This window comes from Grampus griseus (assembly GCF_964374135.1).
Source record: "Grampus griseus genome assembly, chromosome: 5".
Lineage (NCBI taxonomy): Eukaryota > Metazoa > Chordata > Mammalia > Artiodactyla > Delphinidae > Grampus > Grampus griseus.
The window spans coordinates 83752281-83771929 of record NC_138998.1 but is presented as its reverse complement, the minus strand read 5'-3'; the positions used below and the strand labels follow the sequence as shown (position 1 = coordinate 83771929).

The window sequence follows — 19649 nt, the reverse complement described above, 5'->3', positions numbered from 1 at the left end:
ACTTGAATAAGGTTAACAGCTGATTTCTGAGCAGAAGCTCTACAAGCCAGAAGGGAATGGCATGATACACTTAAAGTAATGAAAGGGAAGAACCTACAACCAAGATTACTCTACCCAGCAACGATCTCATTCAGATTTGATAGAGAATTTTTTTTTTTACAGCAACCAAAAGCTAAGAGAATTCAGCACCACCAAACCAGCTCTACAACAAATGCTAAAGGAACTTCTCTAAGTGGGAAGCACAAGAGAAGAAAAGGACCTACAAAAACAAACCCAAAACTGTTAAGAGAATGTTCATAGGAACATACATATTGATCAGTACTTTAAAAGTGAATGGATTAAATACTCCAACCAAAAGACACAGGCTTGCTGAATGGATACAAAAACAAGACCCATATATGTCCTGTCTACAGGAGACCCATTTCAGACCTAGGGACACATACAGACTAAAAGTGAGGGGACGGAAAAAGATATTCCATGTAAATGGAAATCAAAAGAAAGCTGGAGTAGCAATACTCATATCAGATAAAATAGACTTTAAAATAAAGAATGTTACAAGAGACAAGGAAGGACACTACATAATGATCAAGGGATCAATCCAAGAAGAAGATGTAACAATTATAAATATATATGCACCCAACACAGGAGCACCTCAATCCATAAGGCAACTGCTAACAGCTGTAAAAGAGGAAATTGACAGTAACACAATAATAGTGGGGGACTTTAACACCTCACCTACATCAATGGACAGATCATCCAAAATGAAAATAAATAAGGAAACAGAAGCTTTAAATGACACAATAGACCAGAGAGATTTAATTGATATTTATAGGACATTTCATCCAAAAACGGCAGATTACCCTTTCTTCTCAAGTGCGCATGGAACATTCTCCAGGATAGATCACATCTTGGGTCACCAATCAAGCCTCAGTAAATTCAAGAAAATTGAAATCATACCAAGCATCTTTTCAGACAACAACGCTATGAGATTAGAAATCAATTACAGGGAAAAAACCATAAAAAACACAAACACATGGAGGCTAAACAATATGTTACTAAATAACTAAGAGATCACTGAAGAAATCAAAGAGGAAATCAAAAAAAACCTAGAGACATATTACAATGAAAACATGACAATCCAAAGCCTATGAGATGCAGCAAAAGCAGTTCTAAGAGGGAAGTTTATAGCAATACAAGTTTACCTCAAGAAACAAGAAACATCTCAAATAAACACTCTAACCTTACACCTAAAGGAACTAGAGAAAGAAGAACAAACAAAACCCAAAGTTAGTAGAAGGAAAGAAATCATAAAGATCAGAGCAGAAATAAATGAAATAGAAACAAAGAAAACAATAGCAAAGATCAATAAAACTAAAAGCTGCTTCTTTGAGAAGATAAACAGAATTGAGAAACCATTAGCCAGACTCATCAAGAAAAAGAGGGAGAGGAATCAAATCAATAAAATTAGAAATGAAAAAGAAGTTACAACAGACACTGCAGAAATACAAAGCATCCTAAGGGACTACTACAAGCAACTCTACGGCAATAAAATGGACAACCTGGAAGAAATGGACAAATTCTTAGAAAGGTATAACCCTCCAAGACTGAACCAGGAAGAAATAGAAAATATGAACAGACCAATCACAAGTAATGAAATTGAAACTGTGATTAAAAATCTCCAACAAACAAAAGCCCAGGACCAGATGGTTTCACAGGTGACTTCTATCAAACATTTAGAGAAGAGCTAACACCCATCCTTCTCGAACTCTTCCAAAAAATTGCAGAGGAAGGAACACTCCTTAACTCATTCTACGAGGCCACCATCACCCTGATACCAAAACCAGACAAAGATACTACAAAAAAAGAAAATTACAGACCAATATCACTGATGAATATAGATGTAAAAATCCTCAACAAAATACTAGCAAACAGAATCCAACAACACATTAAAAGGATCATAAGCCATGATCAAGTGGGTTTTATCCTAGTGATGCAAGGATTCTTCAATATACACAAATCAATCAATGTGATACACCATAGTAACAAACTGAAGAATAAAAACCATATGATCATCTCAATAGATGCAGAAAAAGCTTTTGACAAAATTCAACACCCATTTATGATAGAAACTCCAGAAAGTGGGCACAGAGGGAACCTACGTCAACATAATAAAGGCCATATATTACAAACCCACAGCAAATATCATTCTCAATATGAAAATCTGAAAGCATTTCCTCTAAGATCAGGAACAAGACAAGGATGTCCACTCTTGCCACTATTATTCAACATAGTTTTGGAAGTCCTAGCCACGGCAATCAGAGAAGGAAAAGAAATAAAAGGAATACAAATTGGAAAAGAAGAAGTAAAACTGTCACCGTTTGCAGATGAAATGATACTATACATAGAGAATCCTAAAGATGCTACCAGAAAACTACTAGAGCTAATCAATGAATTTGGTAAAGTTGCAGGATACACAATTAATGCACAGAAATCTCTTACATTCCTATACACTAATGATGAAAAATCTGAAAGAGAAAGTAAGGAAACACTCCCATTTAGCACTGCAACAAAAAGAATAAAATACCTAGGAATAAACCTACCTAGGGAGACAAAAGACCTGTATGCAGAAAACTATAAGACACTGATGAAAGAAATTAAAGATGATACCAACAGATGGAGAGATATACCATGTTCTTGGATTGGAAGAATCAATATTGTGAAGATGACTATACTACCCAAAGCAATCTACAGATTCAGTGCAATCCCTATAAAATTACCAATGGCATTTTATACAGAACTAGAACAAAAAGTCTTAAAATTGGTATGGAGACACAAAAGACCCCGAATAGCCAAAGCAGTCTTGAGGGAAAAAAACGGAGCTGGAGGAATCAGACTCCCTGACTTCAGACTATACTACAAAGCTACAGTAATCAAGAAAACATGGTACTTGCACAAAAACAGAAATATAGATCAATGGAACAGGATAGAAAGCCCAGAGATAAACCCACGCATCTATGGTCAACTAATCTATGACAAAGGAGGCAAGGATATACAATGGAGAAAAGACAGTCTCTTCAATAAGTGGTGCTGGGAAAACTGGACAGCTACATGTAAAAGAATGAGATTAGAACACTCCCTAACACCATACACAAAAATAAACTCAAAGTGGATTAGAGACCTATGTTTAAGGCCAGACACTATAAAACTCTTGGAGGAAAACATAGGAAGAACATTCTTTGACATAAATCACAGCAAGATTTTTTTTGATCCACCTCCTAGAGTAATGGAAATAAAAACAAAAATAAACAAATGGGACCTAATGAAACTTAAAAGCTTTTGCAAAGCAAAGGAAACCATAAACAAGATGAAAAGACAACCCTCAGGGGCTTCCTTGGTGGCGCAGTGGTTGGGAGTCTGCCTGCCAATGCAGGGGACACGGGTTCGAGCCCTGGTCCGAGAAGATCCCACATGCCACGGAGCAACAAAGCCCGTGAGCCACAACTACTGAGCCCACGTGCCACAATTACTGAAGCCTGTGCGCCTAGAGTCCGTGCTCTGCAACAAGAGGGGCCACTGCGGTGAGAAGCCCATGCACTGCAACAAAGAGTAGCCCCTGCTCTCTGCAACTAGAGAAAAGCCCACATGCAGCAAGGAAGAACCAACACAGCCAATAAATAAATAAATTAAAAAAAAAAAGACAACCCTCAGAATGAGAGAAAATATTTGCAAATGAATCAACAGACAAAGGATTAATCTCCAAAATATATAAAGTTCATGCAGCTCAATATTAAAGAAAGAAACTACCCAATCCAAAAATGGGCAGAAGACCTAAATAGGCATTTCTCCAAAGAAGACATACAGAATGCCAGGAAGCACATAAAAAGCTTCTCAACATCAGTAATTATTAGAGAAATTCAAATCAAAACTACAATGAGATATCACCTCACACCAGTTAGAATGGGCATCATCAGGAAATCTACAAACAACAAATGCTGGAGAGGGTGTGGAGAAAAGGGAACCCTCTTGCACTGTTGGTGGGAATGTAAATTGATGCAGCCACTATGGAGAACAGTATGGAGGTTCCTTAAAAAACTAAAAACAGAATTACCATATGACCCAGCAATCCCACTACTGGGAATATACCCAGAGAAAACCATAATTCAAAAAGACACATGCACCCCAATGTTCATTGCAGCGCTATTTACAATAGCCAGATCATGGAAGCAACCTAAATGCCCATCAACAGACGAATGGATAAAGAAGATGTGGTACATATATACAATGGAATATTACTCAGCCATAAAAATGAACGAAATTGGGTCATTTGTAGAGACGTGGATGGATCTAGAGACTGTTGTACAGAGTGAAGTAAGCCAAAAAGAGAAAAACAAATATCGTATATTAACACATATATGTGGAACCTAGAGAAATGGTACAGGTGAACCGGTTTGCAGGGCAGAAATTGAGACATAGATGTAGAGAACAAACGTATGGACACCAAGGGGGGAAAACGGTGGGGGGTTGGGGGGTGGTGGTGTGATGAATTGGGAGATTGGGATTGACATATATACACTCATATGTATAAAATGGATAACTAATAAGAACCTGCTGTATAAAAAAATAAATAAAATAAAATTCAAAAATTAAAAAAGAAAAAACAACAAAAGAAACCATTAAGTATACCTGATATTATAGTGTCAGGGGTACAGCATCACTTCTTGTAGTATTCTTACTAGTAATGCATAATCTCAATCTAAACCGAAGAGAACATCGGAAAACCCCAAATTGAGAGACATTCTACAAAATACCTGATCAGTACTCTTCAAAACTGTCAAGGTCATAAAAGAAAAGCGAAGATTGAGGAACTATTACAAACTGAAGGAGACTAAGGAGACACGACAAGCAAATGCAGCATGAAATTACAGATCAAGTCCTGAAACAGAAAAAAGACCTTAGAGGAAAAATAGGTGACATTCTAATAAGTCTTGTTAATTGTACTTAATGGTATTTTACCAATGTTAATTTCCTAGTTTTGATAATTAAACTATGGTTATGTAAGATGTTAACATTGAGGAGAGCTGGGTGAAGGGTATTCAGGAACTCCATGTACTATTTTTTGCCATTTTTCTGTATGTCTAAAATTATTTCAAAATAAAGATTCAAAAATATAGGTTCAAATCAAGCAGAATCTGTGGCGAAGTAGAGATAATTTATTCATATTGGCTCATTTTTAAATATACCAGCTGATCCTTTTAAAGCTGAGTAATCTGTTTTGGTAGGCCACTAATTTTGTAAAACTCTTTTTGTGTGTCTGAAATTCATACCTAACACTTCTTTCTAAAACATATATAGTCAGTCCTCTGTATTTGCAAGCTCTACATCTGTGGATTCAACCAACCATGGATAGAAAACATTCGGAAAAAAAAAAATTTCCATGAAGTTCCAAAAAGCAAAACTTGATTTGCCGGGCTGGCAACTATTTACATATCATTTACATTGTATTTACATCTATTTACATAGCATTTATGCTGTATTAGGTGTTGACCTGGAACAAATAGACTGCTAGGGTTTACTCCAGCAAAGATGGATTTATTTGGAATCAGCAAAGAATTTCAATTTGGGATCTCCATCCTTGGTAATCCATGTGCAAGTTCTTTCAGGGCAAGGGGAGGAGAAATCTTATAGAGGGAAAAGTAAGTTGGGAGGGCTGTAGTAGGCAGAGTCCATGGCTTTTCATTGGCTGAGTTCGTGCCAGGAAATAAGAGTTTTTCTTTTTCCTTTTGGGCTCTGCTATTGTCACAGGGCATGAGAGCTCCCCCTTCTGGTCTTCTGACTCTACTTAATTCAGGTTTCTATTTATTAATTTTTTACATAGGTGTTATAAGTAATCTAGAGATGATTTAAAGTATACAGGAGTATGTGAATAGGTTATATGCAAATGCTATGCTATTTTATATAAGGGATTTGAGCATCCACAGATTTTGGTATTTGCAGGGGATCCTGGAACCAATCCCCCTTGGATACCAAGGGACGACTGTATTACTTCTTCTTGCACAGTGGACTTCAATAAAATTAAAAACTTAATCTTATAGGGAACACACATCTTATCCATCTCTCATTGGTTGGGGAACAAACATATCATGGCCCTTTTTCCTTATGTCTTCTCAAGATGGCCCCCTCTGTACTCATTTCCTTTCCTATTTTCTAAATCTGAACTGTTACTGTAGGAGGACACATTAACTCCATCCATCTCATGGAGGGGACGCAGCATCCAAAAGCCTTTGCCCATCTTTCCCAAAATGTTAGTCCCAACTCTTAATAGTTCCTCCTATCACACTTGCCTCTGCCTATTCCTAAAGCCAAAACTCTGACCAAACTCGTTGTTTATATTTGAATAATTATGACTTTTTGCCTATCAGATCAAAATGCTACCATCAAATGTGTCTAGTTTTAAAGAATTGCTTTGACTACTTTACTTTTTCCCTCATATCTTAGTTATCCATATCGTATTCACAGGCCTGTTTTTAATTTCTAGGTCCCTTTTAGTCTATCCTACATTTATCAAACTCCCTCAATCTCTTCCTGACATTCTTTTCTCTTGTTAAATCCATTCATTTATACATTCATTCCATTAACTTTCACTGAATTTCATCAACGCCCAAGGCCTTGGAGTAGATGTTGTAGGAGATATAAAATATACATATTTATCTTTTCTCATCTGACCACCTCATTTACAAATCTTCCAAGTAATTCCTTTCACCTGAAATGTTTATAAACCCCAAATTTATAGTGTTATCAATCCCACTTCACTGAAAAAAACTTCTGCCTAAGTAGCCTGGGGAGGATGCTCGTTAGTCAATAAAAAATTGGCCAGTTAATTTTACAAAAAGTGAAACTAAAGAAAGGGATAGAAGAGTAAAATAAAATGCAGACCATTAAAAGTAGACGCACAAACATGTCATTGTTTAGGATCTGAGCTACCAAAAGGCAAGTAACTTTCTGAATAATTCTTCTGAATAATCCAGAACACAATGGTCCATAAGACTGTCAAAGTGGAAGCTACGCTTTCAAACTGCCAGAGATCTACATTAGCACTTGCATGCAATTCTAAAAAGGGTAATTTAGGAAGACATCCCAAATTCATACCCCAATTTCCCAGGATCACATGGAGTATATAAGAATAGCCCTGAATAGAGGACTGAAGCACTCCCCTGTGTACTAAGCCAGCTGGGTAGCACAGAACAAACGGTGTGGGCAACTTTGGTATTTGTAACAAGGTTCAGCTGGGCTTAGTGTTACACTGTCCATCTCTGACGGAGCCCTTTGTCATTTATGCTACAGAATGCTGAAGAAAGAGACATTACAATTCCTACCTGGTGATTTTCCTTGAAAGTTTGGATTAATAACTCTTTCAGTTTCTTCTTTCTTTCTTTTTCCATTTTTTCTTCATCCAGAAGAGTATGAACACTTTGAAACATGCCTTTCTCTGGATTTTTTGGAGAATTTTCTTCTTGCTTTTTCTTCTCTCTATTAATAACAATTAAAAAACACAACTATGAATAATAGACTTAACAGTGAGTAATTAGAACATACCATAGTGGAATGAACACTGAATTTTCCATCAGAAGATAGAGATTTTTAGATCTGGCCCTAAAACTACAAAGTAGGGTGATTTTTTTTGAGATTTAGTTTATTCCTTTATAAAATACAGTTAAATGAAATAAAATTATAATGTACTCTGAAAAGGAGAAAGCCTTATATATATTTTAGTAAGGTTTTTTTTTTTTTTTTGCGGTACGCGGGCCTCTCACTATTGTGGCCTCTCCCATTGCGGAGCACAGGCTCTGGACGCGCAGGCCCAGCGGCCATGGCTCACGGGCCCAGCCGCTCCGCGGCATGTGGGATCCTCCCGGACCGGGGCACGAACCCGTGTCCCCTGCATCGGCAGGCGGACTCTCAACCACTGCGCTACCAGGGAAGCCCCTAGTATTTTTATTGAGTTTAAAATTGAGTGATACCTTGATCAAAATTTGAGGGATAACAACTATCAGGTATTCTCTAATACAGACATAAGTTCTCTCTCTTCTTACAAGGGTAGACAAAACAGGACCCTCAGGTAAGAAAGGAATGACATTTTTCCCACAAGGTTTTTACAAGGTTTCTCGGAAGAAAAATAATAAAAGAATCAGGTGTTACTGAATAAGGAGAAAATGGAATTTATATTAATTCTAAAATAGCTGGAAAGAGAAAAAACAGAACTTAGTAACAATAAGGAAAAGGACTTCAGGCAAGTTAACAAGAATCTCTTAGTAACTTTGTTGCTCATATTTCTGCTTATTTCTTTCTCACTCACCTACCTTTTCTTTCTCATCCAGGTCATCCCTCTTACACTCAGCAATCCAAGCCAGCTCATAGCCATTGCCTTCTTATTGGAGTGTATTAAACTACACAGGTGTGTGTAAGTGTATAAGGTATATATTCTATCAATGACGTAGTAAAGATAGCATCTAGTCAGGAATCTAGATTCATGGGTTCTGGCCACAAATCAGCTGTGAAAACTCAGGCAAGTCACCAGTCTTTCTGAATTTCACTTTACAGTTGTGGAAACTCAAATTGAGAGAGGGATGACAGAATAATCTATAGACATTCATTCATTAATTATCATATATCATACAGGGGGCACACAATCTTATTACTGGTGATATGAACCATCATTTGGTTAAGGTAGTTTCTCCAGTGTAAAGTTGCTATTTTTCCCTTTGTAATCAATAAATCTCTTAGAGAAGATACTTTGAAACTATGCAATGAAGCAGATTTAGGACACCTTACAAATAAATTTAAAAAGCCCTACCAACAATAAAATTTTATTGACTCTTTCCAAACTTACTAATGCCATAACAATGTTATATTAGATAGTTACAGACAGATCATAGTGAGCATTTAAAGAAATACAGTTCTCATACCATGGATGTAGTCTTTAAAAAAAAATCAAAATACGTATCTGTTATGAAAGCAATGTTTGCTCATTGTGCAACATTGGAGATGTATAAAAGCCATCCATATTTCTACCCAGAAGAAAACCCTGATAACATGTCGGTGCTGTTTCATTGTACAACTAGTATTTATTAATTTCTCCAATATTTATTAGTGTCTGTTATTATAAATAATATTATTTTCATTATATTTGTGTACAAATCTTTGGATTTCTGATCACTTTCTACACTTGGTCTTAGCCAAAAGGCCGAGAAGCGATCCTGATCACTTTCTTAGGATAGTTTTCCTAGGACTGGAATTCCCCGGTCAAGTGATAACATTTTTATGGCTATTATTGTTTATTGCCAAATTGCTTTCTGGAACGTTTAAACCAGTCTGTCCACCTAGAAGTACTGCACTTCTTCACTGTATCTGTGGATAAGCTTTTTTTTTTTTGCCCACTTTTATTTATTTTTTATTATTTTTTTAAACATCTTTATTGGAGTATAATTGCTTTACAATGGTGTGTTAGTTTCTGCTTTATAACAAAGTGAATCAGCTATACATATACATATATCCCCATGTGGATAAGCTTTTAACTTTTAAAAGAAATGACTGGTTAGTGAATGTCTGTTGAGTGCCCACTGTGAGCAGAGCTTCCTGCTACCATCAAATATTACTTGTTTTCACAATTTATTTTAGGTCAGCCTAGATTCTTCAGGGTTTGAGAACAATCTGAAGAGCAAGGCTGACCTTAGCAAGAACTCACTAAAAAACTGGAGATTGCTTTCTGAAAGGAAAGGCCTCTGGAGGAGGCTTCAGCCTGGCACTTGGAAGAATGAGATGCACGTCCACCGCCGAGCTGTTTTAAACTGGGTAGGATGAGAGCAGTCAAGAACACAGGGGGAAAAGCTGTGTACGCTGATGGGGGTGGAAGGGGGTGGCAGGCTAATAGGTCTTTCTGGCTCCTCAGTTTGAGTATTCAGGCATTTCAGGCACATTGTCCTAAGGCTTTTGCAGTTTATGCACCAGTGCTGTTTCTCAGAATAAATACATTAGTTATTTCATTTATGAAGCTCATTTGCTGCATGAGGATACCCAATAGTACCACATCCTGTGAGGACCATTTTGATTTCCCTCTTATGTCAGATATTCTTTTTCTTTATCAGTGGCAGTAAGGCAATGGTGACTCTCTGTATGATTATCAGAAGATAAGACACTGAGGCAATTCACAATAGAATGAGGCATAATTAGCAAACGTGCATAAGGAAACGTGTTCAACCTTACAAATGTTCAGGTACACAAAGAGATGCACACTAACCAATAAAATACCTATTAAAAGTGCAAAAATATTGACAATGATGATCTCCCCCAATGCTGAATGGGGCTCACTGTCAGGAATTGTGTAAATATGCACAACTCGTCTGGAAAGGAATTTGGCAATGTTTCAAAAGTCATAAAAAACCTACACAATTTACCTCAGTAATTATACTCCTATGAACATAATTCAAAAGAATGAAAAAGCTCTATGCTTAAGGATGCTCACTGCACTATTAGTGAAAAATCTGAAATTAGCTGAAATGCTTACCAGTATAGGGAGTGGAGGTCATTACATAAATTATGGTATAGGAACTCAGTGGAGTAATATACAGACCTTAGGACTCCAGGCGATGTGGTTATTACAACAAGCAGAATAACAAATTAAATGTACTTTATGGTTGCAGTTAAGTTCATAAAGGGACCAAGACCAGGAGGAAACATGGAAAAATGAAAATAGCTAACTTGTTAAGATGGTGGACTAGTGGGTGATTTCTCTTTTGTGTTTTATTAGTGCATTGTCTGTGCATTTTAAGGACCTTTAAAGTACTTCCAAAATGACTGCTTAAACAAAAACACTTCACGCTGCTCATCATGGCTGGCTTACATTTTCCACGCTTCTTCCACAGTGCGTCTCCTCTCAATTATCTCCCTCCGCAGCTTTACCATCTCCCTTTGAATCTCCTCCTCCTCTTTCTTGGCCTCTAGAGCCTTCCTTTTTTTCTCTTCTTGCACCAGATACTGAGCCTCTAAGAAGGCTGATTTTTTCAGGGTCTTTTCAATTCTCTGGCGCTCCAGTTGTTTCTCACGTCTTAAGCGATTTTCTTTTACCTTAAAGAGAATACAACAAGGGTGAAATGCAGCCTTTCAAGTAGAAAGGGATATGCAAAACCTTAGAACACATTTTGAAGTTCAAAATACAACTACTTGGAAATATTTTGGCCCAGAACCCCACTGTTTATCAGAAAAATAGGGGAAATTCATTTATTTACTGGGTAATGGCCTATACAAAATTTTAAATGAAGTCAGGCGAGATGACTCCAAACAATTTGGGAACGATAGGCACTACAGAAAAGCTGAAAATCCAATGGGTTGGATGCCAAATTCTGGATTCTTATTTAGTAATGATTTTCGATCCATAAGATTTTCCAAGGTGTACATTACTGTTACTTATTTAAGCTCTGTCTGTATGTTAATTATAATTTAAGAAAGAATAAGGATATTTTGGAGAGGCTACTTTGTGAAGGCTAGAACAGTGATTTACTGCCTTAAAGGAGCATCATGACCTTTTATTCAATTCTATCTTTATTTGAATTTATCAATGATTCTGGATCATATTTGGAAATCAAAACCACAAACTTCACAGATATTTCTGAATAAGCACAATCATTTTTTTCAAACCCAATTCTTTAGACTAGCTATGAATTAAGGAGTGGTCCTTTCCTTCCTGCTTCATTTAACTTTACCCTTATCTTACTCTTCAGTTATGATAAGACTTCTAGATAATTGCTACCTCTTACCGAACCTTTTCTCTTCCCTTTTATCATAAATCCAAACCAGGATCATGCATCTACTCCAGTTTCTCTCACATCCTTAGTGCTGCTTTGGCATACATTATGGTTTAAAGTAATCAGAAATTCAGTGTTATAAAAAGATAGCATACACACATATAGACATTAATACTACCCTGGTCTTGGTTCTGGACATGTGGAAAAGACTTGGTCTTTCGGACTTCCTTAAGTTCCTCTACAAAGTGTTGAAATGAATCTTTTTCCTATAACCTACTATTCCCTTTGGAGAAAATAAAGTTTCCATACGCCTTTCTAATTCAAAACAGCTGAACTAGATTAATTCAGCTCTGTTCTCCCTTTCAAATTATAATCACAAAATAAGTGAATTTTCCCACTGTCTAGAAAAGAATTATCATTATAACATTCACCAGAATATTCATGATATTAATATCTTGATCTCACAATACAAAAACCAAATTCAAGCAAAACCCAATCTACATATTTATAATAGGAAGTATCACATCCAAACTAATAAAGTTTAGCTCACCACTCTCATGGTCAAAATCAATTATTCCTCTTTTTGGTTTTCTTAAATAAATTGTTTCCTATCCTCAGCTTATGAGCATTATTTTTCTTCTGAAGTTCTTATATTTTATTTTTATTCTTTCTAACCAAACCACAGATGGCACCCTTTTTCACAATAAAGCCTAAGTCTTTATTTAAGCTTATTAAATGTGTTACACAAAAATTGCTTCCTGTTATCCATTTTAATTTTGCTTTTCCCTCCCACCTGCTTATGTCTCATCTCCATGGTAAGATGAGGATCCTTCTGCCACTTCTTGTCTTGGTTTTCATTCATTCCAAGATCTTCCAATATCCCAGAATCTACCACGTCTTTATGGAGCAGATGGTCTATGAATTTTTGAAAGGTGGTACTTTCGTCTTCCTCCTCCAAATAACCACATAAATCTGGGGGAAACATAACAACAACAAAGAAGGAAAAAATTTTTAATTTTTTTAAAATTTAATTTTAGTACAATTTCCATATTTATGTAAATAATCCTGGTACAATAAAAATACAAAGCTGTGAGTGTTCGATAAATAGTAACTGATAATGCCAACTGGATGAATACAGCCCTCAGCAATTACCTTCAACTAAGAGGAAAAAACCTCCACTCATGAGGAATTGCCCTCACCCAAGTCACTAACTCCCTCACTGCCAAATTTAAAAGCTATTAATTTTACATTTATGTTACAAGGATCTAAACATCCTTGAGGACTCCATTGCTCTTTTTAAAAAAGGCTTTACCGTGGTATAATTGATATATAATAAACTTGTAAATATTTAAAGTCTGCAATAAGCTTTGACATATATAGATACCATTAAACATCATTACAATCAAGATAATGAATGTGTCTGTCAGCTGCAAAAGGGTCCTCATGCAGATTTGCAATCTTTTCCTCTCACTCCTCCCCATGCTCTTTGCCCTATCCCAGGCAACCCCAGACCCGCTTTCTGCCAATAGATTAGTTTAAATTTTCCAGAATTTGGTATCAATTAAATCATATACTATGTACTCTTTCTGGTCGTCCTTCTTTTACTCAGCGTAATTATTTTGAGATTCATTCATGTTGTTGTATCAATAGTTTATCCCTTTTTATTGCTGAGTAGTATTCCACTGTATGGGCATACCACAATTTATTCATTCATTCATCTAGGGATAAACATTTGGGTTGCTTCCAGATTTTGGCTATTACAAATAAAGTTATGTACAAGTCTTTGTATGAACATTTGCTTTCTTTTCTCTTGGGAAAATGCCTAGGACTGGAATGGTTGGATCACATAACTATGTGTTTAAATTTTTAAGAAACTGTCAAGCTGTTTTCCAAAGTGGTTATATAATTTCACATTCTCACCAGCAGTGTAGGAGGGTTCCAGTTCCTCCATATCCTTACCAAAACTTGGTATGATCAGTCTTTTAATTTAAGCCATTATAATAGGTGCGTAGTGGTTATTCATGGTAGTTTTAATTTGCTTTTTCCTAATGACTAGCAATACTGAATATCGTTCTTGCTGATGTTCTATTTAGTTCCATACATTATTGAAAATGGGGTACTTAAGTCTCCAACTGTTATTGCTGAATTATCTATTTCTCCCTTCAATTTTGTCAGTTTATGCTTCACATATTTTGGGGCTTAGTTGCTCCATGGCATGTGGGATCTTCTTGGACCAGGGCTTGAACCCATGTCCCCTGCATTGGCAGGGGGATTCTTAACCACTGCGCCACCAGGGAAGTCCGTTAGTTAATAATTTTGATAAACATCCTTTTTTAATGGCTGGGTAATATTTTTGTTCGATGTTTTGATCCCCCAAAAAAGTAATACTACAAGCATAAGATGAGTGAGGCCTGATAAGATACCAAAAGGTAATAACAAATCTAAGAGCTATAACTAGATATATTAGCACCATATGAAAGAAAGTAGCAGTTTCATTATATTTCAGACATGCTTTAGAATAAATATTACGTACTGAAATGCCTCACTTTAATAATGATATCATTAAACTAGAAAACATCCAGAAAGTGGCAATCAGTATATCTAGAAACAATGTGATATAAAGAACTGTTGAGAGTACTGGTGCTATTTAATCTAGGAAGACTGATGTATATGAAAGATCAGATATGATTACAACTCCCACAAGAAAAGAAAAGACTGTTCTTGAGAGAGAGAACATGATATTATTTTCTGTTGCACAAACGGGTAAAAGGTACTGAGGACAAAATCCTAATTCTCCTAACTAAGAGAGAATTTATGAATATTAGAGCCTCACAACAGCTGAATGGGCTCCTCCCAGAGTGCAGGTTCCTTATCCTGGGAGGTGTTCAGGCAGAGATTGTATTACCCCATAATAGGGATACTACAGAAGAATCTCTGTCTAAGGGGGTGAAGAGGGTAGATTGGATTAGGTGATCTTGAGGAGTCCCCTAACTTTAAGGGCTCATGACTTTGTGATTTGCGAGCTAGGGATTTTGTAGTGTCCTAAACAAGGGAAATGCTGCAAGATGAGTTCATCAGGGGTGTCTGAGCCATGCATGGCAAGATGCCACCACCATCACTATGCCTATCCTTACGCTTAGGGAAAAAAACTTAGACTCTTTGGGTACAACTGAGGAATCCTCACAAGTTAGCTATTTAACTTTTCTGACACTAACTCTGTGTACAAGTAATAACCTCCCTTATAAAGACATATGAAGTATTTGTAAACACAAAATGAGATATCAATGTTTAAATATAGTAAAACATTTAAAAGCCATCAAAGTAAATGGTCATCCAACAATATATGGAAAGAGGCACTCTTAACCAGCATTAATTGCCATTATAATCATAAGAAGAATTACAAATAATAGAATATTTTAATCTAAAAAAACCCACGGGGAGGGAGGGAGACGCAACAGGGAAGACATATGGGAACATATGTTTATGTATGACTGATTCACTTTGTTATAAAGCAGAAACTAACACACCATTGTAAAGCAATTATACCCCAATAAAGATGTTAAAAAAAAAAAAACCCACGAATTTACTGAGGATACAGATAAATAATTTAAATTGAATCAAGAAAAATTAAAGCCAATTAAAAAATAAGCAAAACACAGAAAACTCAAATAACATATCATTTATTATTCAAAACAATTAAAAAGACTTCTTGGGCATATTCATTGGATGATAAAGCTTAGCACAATTAAATAAGTTCTTACCATCGAACTTGTCATATTTCAAATGTCCATTGGCTTCTGGCACAGGAGGGATGTGTGACACAGTGTCTTCAGTATCACCGTCCCCATCACTTGCTAGTTCTTGCTTAAGTTTGGTATCTAACCAGTCATTGACCAATTCCTGAGCTGTCAATAAAACAAAAACATCTTTTTACTTCTGAGACTTTCTTCATTTGCTGTTTTCATTCATTCAATAAACGTTAACTGAGCACTTATCATGTGTCAAGTACTGCTCTAGATGTTGGGAATACACCAGTGAACAAAACAGGAAAAATAAAACCTACCACCATGAAGCTTATGTTCTAATTGGGGAAGAGAGACAATGAACAAGCAAGTCAGAAAAACAGAGCAGGAGAAGGAGAAATGGTGTACAAGAAATGAAAGATGGGTGTTGATACTTTTAAATTAATTGGGTGGTCAAAGGAGGCCTCACTGAGAAGACATTTGAGCAAAAAAGGGAAGGAAGTGAGGGAGTGAGCCATATGGCTATGTAAGGGAAAATTAATCTGTGCAGAGGGAAAACAAGTGCAAAGGCCCTAAGGCAGTAGAGTGTCTAGTGTATTGGAGAAACAGCATGGAGGTGGTATGGCTGGAGGAATGAGTAAAGGGAGAGTAGTTAGAGATGAGGTAGAAGAGGTAATGTAGGGATCAGGTTTAGAGCAGTGGTTCTAGAGCAGTGGGGGTGATCTTACTCCCCAGTGGACATCTGGCAATGTCTGGAGCCATCTGTGGTTATTACAACTGGGGAACTGGGTAGAGGCCAGGGATGCTGCTAAACATCCTACAATTCATAGGACAGGCCCCACAACAGAAATTATCTGGCCCAAAATATCAACAGTGTTGAGGTTGAAAACACTTTGTTTAGATAAGTACTTTGGCTTTTACTCTGTATGTAATGGGAGGTTTTTGAGCTAAGAGGTAACATATTTTAAGAGCATCACTCTGACTACTATGTTAAAATAGACTATATGGGGACAAGCTCAGAAGCAGGAGACAACAGTTGAGAGACAAATATCCAGAAAAGGGGTGATGATGGCCTAGACCTGAAGTGGAGGTAGTAGAAATGCTCAGATTCTAGAACATAATGTTTTGAGGTGGAGTTGACATGATTTGCTGATGGGCTGGATATGGGATGTGAGAGAAAAATCTGTAAGGGTTTTGGCTTAAGCAACTATAGAACGGAGATGTCATTTACCGAGATAGGGAAGACCAAGGGAGCAGCAGGTTTGGACGGAAGATCAGGAGTATCAGATGAGTTGGGTTTGAGATGCTTATGAGACATCCAAATAGGGATGTCAAATAGGTATTGGCTATATCATCTGGATTTCAAGGGAGAGGTCCAAGCTGAAGAAATAAATGTGGGTGTTGTCAGCATACAGATGGTATTTAAAGCCATAGAAATGAATGAGATGGGCAAAGGAGGAAGGTAGATAGAGAACTGGTTCAAGGATTAATCCCTGAGGAACTCTAGTATTTAGGAGTTGAAGAGATAAGGCAGAACCAGGTGAGTAGACTAGGAAGGAGAGACCACTGAGGTAGGAGGAAAATCAAAGAGTGTGATATCCTGGAAGCCAACTGCCATTTGGATTTCTTTCTTAGTGACATTCAGAAAATCTTCTTAATTATACAGTTATGAGAGAAAATGTCTACTTTAGCATTACTTTCATCATTATCATACAGCTCTTATGGATAGGGCATGGGCGTTTCAAAGAAGAAAAATGTCTATTTCAGTATTATCTTCATCATTGTTATTATCATTATTGCACAGCTCTAAGGGAATGGAGTGTTTCCAAATACTAAATGATGCCAAGAGACATTTAACATAGATGGGAATGCATGATATGTAAAAATAGAAAAAAATGAATCAAGGTGATAGAAACTAAGTATAAAAAGTATGCTAGCGGGCTTCCCTGGTGGCGCAGTGGTTGAGAGTCTGCCTGCTGATGCAGGGGACGCAGGTTTGTGCCCCGGTCTGGGAGGATCCCATATGCCGCAGAGCGGCTGGGCCCGTGAGCCATGGCTACTGGGTCTGCGCGTCCGGAGCCTGTGCTCCGCAACAGGAGAGGCCACAGCGGTGAGAGGCCCGCGTACCACCAAAAAAAAAAAAAAGTACGCTAGCAACAGACACTACTGGCTTTCAGAGGAAGGTAGAGAAAGGGAGCAGATATTTACTGAGTAACCCTGTGTACAACAGTTCACATATTTATAATAAATTATGTGTAAAATAATTTGGATCTACTAAATGCCATTTATTAGTAAATAGAGGTATACTATGAAGTGCTTTGAAAGAACAAGGAAAGAGAACATCTCTTGGAGGGTTCAACTGTAGTAATGCCTCATGTTGGATCAGAGGCTTGATGCCTACCTCAAAGCAGAGTTTCCCAAAGTATGTTCCCCAGAACACTAGTTCTTACTGAATATCAATAGACGGCTGATGAGAGTTGGAAAAAAGGATATAAACCTTTGAAACACATGTTCAATTCATACATGAGTACTTTCTAATGTGGATCACTAGTTTCTCAGGATATTAATATGTATTTCAAGATAAAAAGAGTTCAGGTTCTAGGAAGCTTGGAAAATGGGGTAAGTAAATATATATTTAACTACAGGACTTTTTGGAAACATTGAGTGGCTAAAGTTTAGTGTGTATTCCTATTGGTGGGGTGGGAGAAGGGGTGGGTAAGACATAGCCTTGCCAATTTCTGAATCAATCTCCTTTCTCCAACTCCAGTACCACCAACCACCCAAGACCAAGTGCCATTACAGCTCACAGCGACCACTGCAGTAGCCTCCCACTAGTCTCCCTTTTCCCTCTTTTTCTCCCCTATAATTCATTCTTCATATATTAAAAAAATTATCCTACTACACCTCTGCTTAAAACCCTTCAATGATGTCTAATCATACTCAGAATAAAATCTAAATTCTTTCACCAGGCCTATAAGGCCCTATGTGACACGTCTTCTGCTAACTCCTGCAAGCTCACTTCCATGGGGTAGCTGAAGCAACACTGGTCTTCCTTCAATTACTCAAGCACACCAAGATTGTACTTTAACTTTTTTGTTTTTTTAACATCTTTATTGGAGTATAATTGCTTTACAATAGTGTGTTAGTTTCTGCTTTATAACAAAGTGAAACAGCTATACATATACTTATATCCCCATATCTCCTCCCTCTTGCGTCTCCCTGCCACCCTCCCTATCCCACCCCTCTAGGTGGTCACAAAGCACGGTGCTGATCTCCCTGTGCTATGCTGCTGCTTCCCACTAGCTATCTATTTTACATATGGTAGTGTATATATGTACATGCCACTATCTCACTTCATCCCAGGTTACCCTTCCCACTCCCCATGTTCTCAAGTCCATTCTCTACATCTGCGTCCTTATTCCTGTCCTGCCCCTAGGTTCTTCAGACTTTTCTTAAAATTTAGATTCCATATATATGTGTTAGCATACAGTATTTGTTTTTCTCTTTCTGACTTACTTCACTCTGTATGACAGACTCTAGGACCACCCACCTCACTACAAATAACTCAATTTTGTTTGTTTTTATGGCTGAGTAATATTCCATTGTATATATGTGCCACATCTTCTTTATCCATTCATCTGTCGATGGACACCTAGGTTGCTTCCATGTCCTGGCTATTGTAAAGAGAGCTGCAATGAACATTGTGGTACATGACTCTTTTTGAATTATGGTTTTCTCACGGTATATGCCCAGTAGTGGATTGCTGGGTCATATGGTAGTTCTATTTGTAGTTCTTTAAGGAAACTCCATACTGTTCTCCATAGTGGCTGTATCAATTTACATTCCCACCAACAGTGCAAGAGGGTTCCCTTTTCTCCACACCCTCTCCAGCACATATTGCTTGTAGATTTTTTGATGATGGCCATTCTGACTGGTATGAGGTGATACCTCATTGTAGTTTTGACTTGCATTTCTCTAGTGATTACTGATGTTGAGCATCCTTTCATGTGTTTGTTGGCAATCTGTATATCTTCTTTGGAGAAACGTCTATTTAGGTCTTCTGCCTATTTTTGGATTGGGTTGTTTGTTTTTTTTGATTTTGAACTGC

At 37.2% G+C, this 19649-nt stretch overlaps 1 protein-coding gene across 1 annotated transcript in view; it reads right to left on the bottom strand.

The window, feature by feature from the left end:
• CCDC191 (coiled-coil domain containing 191) overlaps positions 1–19649 on the bottom strand; it is a 100406-nt gene that overhangs the window by 68318 nt on the left and 12439 nt on the right. The window contains exons 4-7 of the mRNA XM_082655567.1: positions 15560–15703; positions 12592–12770; positions 10898–11121; positions 7374–7527 (exon numbers count right to left, since the gene is read on the bottom strand). Of these exons, the coding sequence (XP_082511693.1) occupies positions 7374–7527; positions 10898–11121; positions 12592–12770; positions 15560–15703 (701 nt within the window). The remainder of the gene's footprint in view (positions 1–7373; positions 7528–10897; positions 11122–12591; positions 12771–15559; positions 15704–19649) is intronic.